The sequence below is a fragment of the Cebus imitator genome, unplaced genomic scaffold (assembly GCF_001604975.1).
Source record: "Cebus imitator isolate Cc_AM_T3 unplaced genomic scaffold, Cebus_imitator-1.0 Scaffold242, whole genome shotgun sequence".
Lineage (NCBI taxonomy): Eukaryota > Metazoa > Chordata > Mammalia > Primates > Cebidae > Cebus > Cebus imitator.
This window is the reverse complement of record NW_016107557.1, coordinates 527,270-537,894: the sequence shown is the minus strand read 5'-3', so window position 1 is coordinate 537,894 and position 10,625 is coordinate 527,270. Positions and strand designations below refer to the sequence as shown.

At 45.7% G+C, this 10,625-nt stretch overlaps 1 protein-coding gene across 1 annotated transcript; it reads left to right on the top strand.

The window, feature by feature from the left end:
* Positions 1 to 1,492: 1,492 nt before the first annotated feature.
* Positions 1,493 to 2,758, top strand: MC5R (melanocortin 5 receptor). Its single transcript, XM_017498445.2, has one exon. The coding sequence runs from the start codon at positions 1,668 to 1,670 to the stop codon at positions 2,643 to 2,645; it is 978 nt and encodes a 325-aa protein (XP_017353934.1). The 5' UTR covers positions 1,493 to 1,667; the 3' UTR covers positions 2,646 to 2,758.
* The last annotated feature ends 7,867 nt before the right edge of the window (positions 2,759 to 10,625 follow it).

The following is a 10,625-nucleotide window of genomic DNA, read 5'->3' as shown; positions in this document are numbered from 1 at the left end:
TAGGCGCGAGAGCCGGCGATGCGGAGGCGGGCCCAGCGCGGGCGGGCAGCAGGCTTAAAGCCTGGCGGAGCAGGAGCCTCCTCGCCGGGGGAGAGGCCGGTCCGGGGCTGGCCCTGAGCGCCGCGCGGCCGTCAGATCCCGGGGACGCCGGGGGCCCGGGCTGAACGCTGCGGCCCGTGAGGAGGAGCACCGGTAAATAGCCACAACTTTCTATCTCCTTGAGATCCTGGGAAAGCATGCAAAATGGTACTTCTGCTGCATGTGGAAGAGAGCGGGGCGGCAGGTAGCTTGCCCCGTGAGTTTTTAACACAGCTCTGTATGATGTTTAGTATAATTGCGTAATTGACTGATATCTCTGAGCTGGAACTGGACATAAGCATATAACAAATGATTGCAGTTCAATAACTGCTTATGAATTCCGATTTTTTCCTTTTTTATTTTTCTAGGTTTAGGGTGTACAGGTGCTGTTTTGTGACATGGATATATTGCATAGTGGTGGTGTAGCCATCACCCCGACAGTGTACACTGTACCTAATTTGCTGTCCTTCACCTCTTCCCTCCCTCCCAAAATGATTACCAATATTAATGATGAGAGTGATGACAGAAATTCTCTCTCCAGATGTGATCTGAGTTTGGAGGGTAAAGGGATTTTTGAAAATGAATCATAACAGAGACATTTTGCAACAAAGGAATGTGATGTCTTGCTCTAGAGCTTAGTACATTTAAATCGCTGTTTCTTTATACTGTGCTTACATGGACCTTATAAACTATCAGTCAGACCTCATGAAATTCCACATAATGCAGAAGTGAGCGAAAAATAGGTATTGAGGAAAAAACAGCACTGCTTTCCCCAATTTTAACATGTATGTGCAGCCTACACTTACAAACTTAAGACAGTAGCTTTTAACATGTGATTTTGCTCAGGGTAACAGACCATTTTGGTTATAGCCTTACTTACAGCTGTGGAGGCCGAATCCCAGTGGGTCTGAGAAGTGTTAGGACAAATGTTGAGGATGCACCTGTCTGTCTCTCTTAAGGGACTATGGGTCTGCGCAGCCTTAAATTGGAGCTCCCTTGAGGAGAATGTTGTGCAGCAGCCTTAGGAATGTGGACATCGGGAGACTGGCTGGGATTTCGTAGGTTCTGAGTTGGGGACACTTTCGATAGGGAACTTGGGCCCAGGAGAGCAGGCATAAAACATGCAACTGTCTTGGGCATGTGGAGGTGAGTGTCTCTCTAGCAAGATGCATGTGAAAGGCTGGGAGCTGAAAGCAAGGAGATCAGAATCGACTGGTGATAATTCTAATCTGCGTGTCCAGGGGCATTATTCTAGGCCTCAGGAATGCAAGTCAGAAGGCACAAGCCAGCAGCAGGGCACATGGCTCACCCCTGTAGTACCAGCACTTCGGGAGGCTGAGACAGAAGGATGGCTTGTGGCCAGGAGTTTGAGACCAGACGGGCAACACAGGGAGACCCTGTCTTGAGCACTGAGCAAGGCAAGCTCAGTCCTCCGACACACTGTGCTCATTCACCTCCTTTCTTAGGCTGTGCTGGTCTGGGCAAACTGCTGTATTTCTTTGGTAGGCTGCTAACTTCTCTGGATTGTGAATTTAAAACATGTTTTACAGTAAATTTGGTGCCAAGACAAAAGCTGTATTTCTCCAGCAATGAATTCCTCATTTCACCTGCATTTCTCGGATCTCAACCTGAATGCCACAGAGGGCAACCTTTCAGGACCTAATGTCAAGAACAAGTCTTCACCATGTGAAGACATGGGCATCGCCATGGAGGTGTTCCTCACTCTTGGTTTCATCAGCCTCTTGGAGAACATCTTGGTCATAGGGGCCATAGTGAAGAACAGAAACCTGCACTGCCCGATGTACTTCTTTGTGTGCAGCCTGGCAGTGGCTGACATGCTGGTGAGCATGTCCAATGCCTGGGAGACTATCACCATCTACCTACTCAACAACAAGCACCTAGTGATAGCAGACACATTTGTGCGCCACATTGACAACGTGTTTGACTCCATGATCTGCATTTCTGTGGTGGCGTCCATGTGCAGCTTGCTGGCCATCGCGGTGGACAGGTACATCACCATCTTCTATGCGCTGCGCTACCACCACATCATGACGGCGAGGCGCTCGGGTGCCATCATCGCCGGCATCTGGGCTTTCTGCACGGGCTGTGGCATTGTCTTCATCGTGTATTCCGAATCCACCTACGTCATCGTGTGCCTCATCTCCATGTTCTTCACCATGCTGTTCCTCCTGGTGTCTCTGTACATACACATGTTCCTCCTGGCACGGACCCATGTCAAGCAGATCGCGGCTCTGCCAGGGGCCAGCTCTGTGCGGCAGAGGACCAACATGCAGGGTGCGGTCACCCTCACCATGCTGCTGGGCGTGTTTATCGGGTGCTGGGCCCCATTCTTCCTCCATCTCATTTTAATGCTTTCTTGCCCTCAGAACCTCTACTGCTCTTGCTTCATGTCTCACTTCAATATGTACCTCATACTCATCATGTGTAATTCTGTGATCGACCCTCTCATATATGCCTTCCGCAGCCGAGAGATGCGGAAGACCTTTAAGGAGATTATTTGTTGCCATGGCTTCAGAATTGCCTGCAGGTTCCCCAGAAGGAATTAAGCACAAAGTGCTCCTCTCTGTGACCCTTTTCTCCTTTATTTGCTCACCTATGACATAGCGACAGCAGAGGGGTAGGCGAGATCACTAGCATCCCCTTTCTCTCTTTCCCAGCTCAGACATGGGTCTGAGGCTCTCTTGGTTCAGTTCCTAGTGACTGTCTGACATGCAAGGGTTGCTTATCCACTCTGGGAACAGTCAGGGCAATTTCTTACTGTCCTTTTGCATCCTATGGTGCCTACCGCTGCCACCCATTTCTGGGGGCCCCACCCACTCTCCACCTAGCAGGCATGTGCTCGGGGAATGCACAGCATCCAGAGTGAACACCAGGATTGTGATGGGAAGGAAAGCTGTGATATCGACGCCAGGTGGGATTGCTGCTTCTCCCCAGAAGCAGGTCCGCACTCTGCTGGCTGCACTCTGAGCTATGCACGCTTTTCAGGGAAGAACACAGTGGCCTGATTCTTTCCATCGGAAGCATCCTGTTCATTTGCTCTGAGATGTCTTCTTGGCTCTCCTTGCCTAAACTTTTGATTCGTGGCTTGTGTTCATAATTGTCCAAAGGTGGAATTTTCTTAACTATACTTTTGTCAGTCATGGTGTTGCACTTACCCAGACATAAAACCTCATGCTACAAACCTTGCCTTATGTGCTGTGGAAGTCTTTGTGACTCTTACTGTCTTATCTGGGCTCAACCCCGGGCTTCCAAATGGGTATCTGGGGGCATTACAGGGGTTCAAGGTGCCCATTGCTGCTTGTAGCACATGCTCACAGCCAAACTTGCTTTGAATGGCTCACAGTGGATCTGCGTTGGAGTCTCAACTCTGGCATGTCAATCTCTCTTTAGTAGCCAATGAAGGTCAGGGCCCAGCCTATTGCCCAGGGAGCCCCATCTTCTCCAACCTGGACTGAAGCAGAGAAACCCGAGTTCAGGTCCTAACCCTGCCTTTCACTCCTGTGTGACCTGAATCATCTCATTTCAGGTTCCACATCTGCACTGACTGCACACGATGGCCATGAGAACTGCAAAATTGTGAGAGCTTCTTATAAATTTGTAAAGCACTGTAGGGTTTGCTTTTCATTTTAAAGAAATGCTCGGGGCTGGGCGCGGTGGCTCAAGCCTGTAATCCCAGCACTTTGGGAGGCCGAGGCGGGTGGATCACGAGGTCAAGAGATCGAGACCATCCTGGTCAACATGGTGAAACCCCGTCTCTACTAAAAATACAAAAAAAATTAGCTGGGCATAGTGGTGCATGCCTGTAATCCCAGCTACTCAGGAGGCTGAGGCAGGAGAATTGCCTGAACCCAGGAGGCGGAGGTTGCGGTGAGCCAAGATCGTGCCATTGCACTCCAGCCTGGGTAACATGAGTGAAACTCCGTCTCAAAAAAAAAAAAAAAAGAAAGAAAGAAATTAGAGGCATGAACTGGAGGTTGTAGTGAGCCGAGATTGTGCTACTGCACTCCAGCCCAGGTGACCGTGCGAGACTCCATCTCAAAAAGAGTAACAATAAAATAATAAATAAATAAATGACTAGATGGGGTAAATACTAAGGAAGGACACAGGGGCCAGTGGTCAGAGAGCAGTGTCCTGGACACCAGGAGGTCTGTGTGTGGTCCTTCTCTGAAGCTGAGGGCTAGAGTCCTTACAGCTCTCACAGTTCACTCTTGTAATAACTTTTGATGTGATTACTATTTTCTGCTTTGTTTTGGACATTCACATCTAGACTGCACTCAATGGAAATAATGTAAATAAAGCAGAGGACCACTAGGTCACACAATAGTGAGCTGTTGGTGCAGAAGAAGGACCCCTCCTGTTGAGGCCTGGGTGTAGCCATATCAGTAACTTATACACTCGACGCCTCCCCCCAGGAATGCAGAATCCAGGAAAGAAACGGTGCTGGCATGGACAGGAGCATGCATAACACATTCAAATCGTTTGAAAACTGTCAAATTAGCAGGCTGTTGGCAGCTGAGTTTTTAAGGGACAGCTATCTTTTCAGATGTTTCCTGTTCCTTGTTGCTGAAAATTCATGTGTATATCCATGAACTGGCAATAAGCGGTCCCGTGTAACCACCATGGGAACCATGGTGCTCTGTTCTCATGGGACGTATCTCAGGAGCCTGGATTCCGTGACAGCTGGCCTCTCTTCTGCCCTGCGCATCCTGGTGGCCCCATGTCCTATAGCAGCTTTCTGCATGGAGAAGGTGTACCGTGAATGCTTCTTATTGTTGCAAAACAAATGTGCATTGACTTTTCTGCCTGCTAAACCTGAGTACTAACTGGGTTCCAATCCTATGGGTAGAATAGAAACTTCAACCCTGTGGTTCCCTGGCCCCATCTGGGAATCCAATTCTCTTTAGGCTAATTCTGTGCTCTGTTGCTTCGTGATTTGCTACAAAATCTGACCTTTCATATAAAGGTCTTTAAGGAAAATGCTCAAATGCATTTTAATCTTCATAAATAGTGCAGAAATAACCCAAGTATTTAGATGTGTCTTTATTTGGAAGGAATAGATGTATGTAGTTCCTTGGTAAATATCTGTATGTAGATGAGCCAAGCGTTAGCACCCAAAACCAAGTGTCTACCCCCAGAAGAATACATATAAGTGTTAAATATTTTATGATACTGTATGTTAAATATCTGCTTCTGTAGGAAACTTGTTTGGTGTAAAAATATGTGTTCAAGGAAATAGTTAATAAAATGAAAGGAGCGGACCACCCATTTGAACCGGTCATTCTGATGTGTGATATCCAGAGTGGTTTTGTTCTTTCTCCCAATTTGTTAGCAGCTGCTGCAAAATAAGAAGGTACATTCATTGGTGAATTGTGGTGAAGTCTCCTTGACAATATTTATTGCCTATAGGATGGCCATTTCTCAGATCAAAATGATATAATACCTACAAATAAAATAAAATTGCACACTTGACCTTATATCTATGCAAAAGTCTGCGTCTTAGTAAGCAGTTATTTTGGGGATATCACCTGTCATATGCTCAGAGTCGGGCCAGAAGCAGTGGCCATTAGAGAATTTCTGTCATCAATGAGTTTATAGGACATTAGTTATTTCAAGACATGACATTATTTCCTGCATGATCCTACACATTAATAAAATTCGATGACTCTGAACATGACTTGTGCTTTCTGCTTCCAGATTTTGTTGAAGCTGCATAATCTTCCAAGCACACCCTCTACACCTATTGAGCCTTCAAGTTCATCCCAGATGCTTTTTTTCTAGGAGGCCCTTTTGACCTCCATAATTATACCTCACAATGGCACACATTCTGTTGGATACTCCAGAGGGTAGATTGTTTTTGTCTTTTGCCAGAACACAAGCATCTTTGTGAGAAGAGATTTGTGTCAGTTAGGGCAGTGCTGTCCAGCAGAACTTTCCACGATGATGAAAATGTTCTATCTCAGCTTTGCTCACTATAATAGCCATTAACTACAAGTGGCAATTAAGCTATTAATATACGGCCAGTGTGACTGAGGACCTGAATTTTAATTATTTAACTTTAGTTAATTTATATTTAAATAACTGCATGTGGCTAATGACTACCATATTGGACAGCACAGAGTTAGAAACTGGTTCATTGCACATAACAGAAAACCTGCAGAAATCCATTGGCCTCCCCAAGATGAAAGTTTATTTCTTTTACAGAGAAGTTGGGAGGTAGATATTTCAAGACTAGAATGGAGCTCAAAGGCACAACAAAGAATCCAAATTTCTATCTTTTTTTTTTTTTTTTAATTTTTTTTTTTTTTTTTTTTTTTTTTTTTTTTTTTTTTTTTAAGAGATGGGGCCTTGCTCTGTTGCCCAAGCTAGTCTCAAACTCAAGTGATCCTCCTGCCTCAGCCTCCTGAGTAGCTGGGACTATAGGTGTGTGCCACCACACCTGGCTTCTGTTATTGGTAAGGTCAATTCATGGACCAAAAGGGCTCCTGGAGCTCTAGCCATCATAGCTGAATTACAGGCTGGAACAGGCGAGGCAGTCAGGAACTGCAGCTTTTCATCACAGGGGTTCTTCTTCATCTCTGGGAAATCATCTCTTCTTATTTCTTTGATTAATGATTTTTCTTTTTCCATTTCTCTTTGTCTCTTTTCATAACTCCTATTAGCCAAACGTGGGTCCATCTTCATGCATCTTCCATGTCTCTGAGTCTTTCTCGTCTCACCTTCTTCCTCTTGTTTTTTTATTAGGCATTCTGAAAGACTTCTTCAACTTTGTCTTTTCCCTGCACCTCTTCTATTGAATTTTACTTTCGTAATTATATTTTTAATTTCTGTGACTTTCTGTTTATCCTTCCCTTGCCATCTTTTTATATCAAGCTGTTTTTGCATTCATAGACCCACACCTTGTCCATTTTTTCTGAAGACTCTCATTAAGATTTTTAAAAACTCTTGTCAACTGACTTAAATTATTTATTTCCTCCAAAGTCAACTGCCCGGTTTATGGTGTTCCTTCCCATGGGTTAGGCTCATTTACCTAAGCTGCTGGTGAACCTAGATTGTCCATGAAGGAGTGGGTTTGGCTGATTTAGCACTTGGATGGGTCTGTGCAGCTCTCCTGGATAAACAGCTGCTTGTCCAGCTCTCGGGGGGGTATGTGGAGCCTGTCCAGTGGCAGAGGTTACATGAAGCGTGTTTAGTTGGTAACAGGCTAATAGAACAGGCCTCTTAGAGCTAAAATGAGAGAGAATTTACTCTGGGGATTTGCTCTTCGTGCTGGGAATGCAGCTCCCCCCCCCCGGAATCCTCCCAGGTGCGTGGGGTATTATTTTGGATTCGCTCTGAGGGCACCCTGGGCAGAGCTGTGTGGGGTGGTCGTGCCACAGTTCTGCAGGTACTTCTTCTGTGGATCCCCTCAATTGTTTCACTTCCTTCCATCCTGGCTCTCAACTGCTGACCCTGATGGTTCCCTCCCTGGTTCTCTCTTGTGTGCCTTGGGCTGGGGCTTCTTTTAGTCTGTTTTTTGTCAATCCACCCCACTCGCCCTCTAGCTTCTCAAATTCTCCGTAAGTTTAGTCCTCTGTTGTCTCCCCTTCTGTTCTCAGAGCTTTTATGAATTAATTCCCCTTTATGTGTACTTTTTACTGTCATTTCTGTGGATTTTCAGGATTTTCAGAAAGGAGTGGAGGGAGAGGTATAATCTGCAATGAGGACTGAGGCATCCTTTCAGTACATTTTTAGGAGATGGTTGGGGCTAGCAAGATCCATCTTCTGGGCAAAGCAGAAAGGCAGGAGACCTCCCAGGACCCAGGCCTAGCTCTAAGTTGGCTCTACTTACAAGAACGGCCATTCCTGGGACGGGAGGCATTGCCAATGTCAACAAGAGGAAGGAGTCTTGCCTCACCCTGGCTCCTTGATCAGTCTTTCTCTTGTCCTGGACTGTAACTAGAGAGAGCAAAGGAATTGGTCGCAAATGGAGATCATAACCCAGAATGGAGAACACACGCAGGCAGTGTAACATCTCAGAGTCCCTGTCAGAAGATGTCCACTCATCTGCTCAGCACAGAGTGGTCCCTTTAAAGTTAATGATCAAACTCTTTTTTGCCAGCAGATGGTGGTAAACTTGCCTCAAAATTTTTGTTCCGTCTTCCACTAACTCTCTGACCAGCCAGTTAATGATTTAAAGCAACCCAAGGTCAGAATTCTTCTCAAGACCTCAGTGCTTAAAAACTGCTCAAGTCTGGATGCAATGGCTCACTCCTATAATCCTGGCACCCTGAGAGGCAGAGGCTGGCAGATCGCTTGAGGCCAGGAGTTTGAGACCAGACTGGGCAACTGAGGGACCCTCATCTCTACAAAAAAATAAAATAATTACAGGGCGTGGTGGCCTGCGCCTGTAGTCTCAGGTACTTGGGAGGCTGAGGTGGGAGGATCACTTGAGCCCAAGAAGTCGAGGCTGCTCCAGCTTGGGTGATAGAACAAGACCCTGTCCTGGAAAAAAAAGAATCGATTTAAAAATTTTTTGAGTGCAAATTGCAATGTTTTGAAAGGATTATCTCATTTAATCCTCTAACTGTCTTAAAAATACATAAGTATGGTCCAGTGCAGTGGCTCATGCCTGTAATCCCAGCACTTTGGGAGGCCGAGGTGGGTGGATCACCTGACGTCAGGAGTTTGAGACCAGCCTGACCAACATTGTGAAACACTGTCTCTACTGAAAATACAAAAAATTAGCCAGTTCTATAACCCCAGCTACTCAGGAGGCTGAGGCAGGAAAATCATCTGAACCTGGGAGGTGGAGGTTACAGTGACCCAAGATTGTGCCACTGCACTCCAGCCTGAGAAACAAAAGCGAAACTCTGTCTCAAAACAAAACAACAAAAAACAAAACCAAAACAAAAAACAAAAATAGATAAATATTACTATTCCTAATGCATCCCTCAGGAGACTGACGCTGCTAGAGATTGAGAAAGTTGTCTAAGTTTCTACACCTAATTTGTAGTTGCTTTTTAATTTAAATTTAGAGGTTTCAGAAGTTGCCCCATTTCTTTGTTGAGTCCTTGGATTTCTATGGCTTCTTTGAGTTCCTGCTGCTCTCTGCATGGGCCCCGTTTGATCCTTCAGCAGGACTCTGACTGCATGCCCTTCCATCCCCCGCCGTGTGTGTGTGTGTGTGTGTGTGTGTGTGTGTGTGTGCATGTTTGTGTGCACGTGTGTGTTGGAGGGGCAGAGTAGAGATGGGGATGAGAGGTGACAGGCAGCTGAGGTTCCAGATAAGAGTGACTGGTAAGAGAAGGTGTCAGGGGTGGCTATGAAAATTCTGGTCTAGACCCAGCTTCCTCCAGAAGCTGATAGTGTGGCTCTTTCCTGGCTAACTGTTCAGGATTGCTACGTTTGATGGCATGGCCTCCCAACAGCGGTTCCCCCTCAGCACATGTGGGGGGTGGTGGTGCTGTGCTTATTCCAACCTCTTCTTCTGGGGTTGCCTCCCCAGCTCCTCTCCACCAGAGACGAGAGATAGGAGGAGGGTCCCGCATGCAACCCACCATGCAGGGGCTGCAGTTGGAAGCACTGTGGCTCAGGAGTCCTCTTTCCACGCCTTTCCTTCATGGCTTGGGTGCAACACTCCTTATGGATGGTTAGAACATCGTGAAAGTATTATCAGTATTTTTTTGGAGTTTCTTCATTAATGACGCATTTTGGGGATGACACTATCTTATAGGGCGCCAATGTTCATTTATTTATTCACTGAGCAATTTTGAGTACTGATATTAGGAGCATTGCAGGAAGAAAGGTGTAGTTTCCTCCCCAAAAGGGTCCATGCCTGTGTTAAACTGGAGCAAAGAAGTGGAATTGGAAGAGTTATTTGTTATCTAAATAAATGATTTGAAGAAACAGCTCACCGCATTTGATGCAAATGATTCCTAAGCATATGAAAAGATGCATGATATTTCTTTTTGTTTTTGTTTTTCTTCAAGTTTCTGGTGAATTTAATCCCATGCCAAGCATGGATCCATGTCATTTCTTATAGAAAAATGCAAGTCCAGATTACTTTTTGATACCATTTTCACCTATCAGAAGTCAACAATCCAAAGGTTTGTTAACACACTGCTGATGAGGATGCCGGGAGCCTGGGCCACTTCTCCGTTGCTGGGAGAAGTGTAAGTTGGTACAATCACTAAAATGCAAAATACGGCAACATCTGTAGCCATAGGAATAATCAATGCACATGCCCTTGGCCCTGGCATTTCACTTCTGGGAATTCATCCTACAAATGTAGTAGCACAGAGGAGAAATTACATATGTAAATGGTTGTTCATACAGCGCAGACTGTAACAGCAAAATTTTGGAAGCAATCCAAATATTCATCTCGTGTTTTCTGACCCCTCCCTGAATGTCAGCTTAATTAATCCGTATGAATGTGGAGTAAGGTTTGGGAACACAGGCTTCTTTAGCCTTAGGTTAACAAGTAGCAAATGAGCGGATGTCTCACTGATTTCTCACGCTTCTACACTTCTGAGAAAACAGATTCCGAG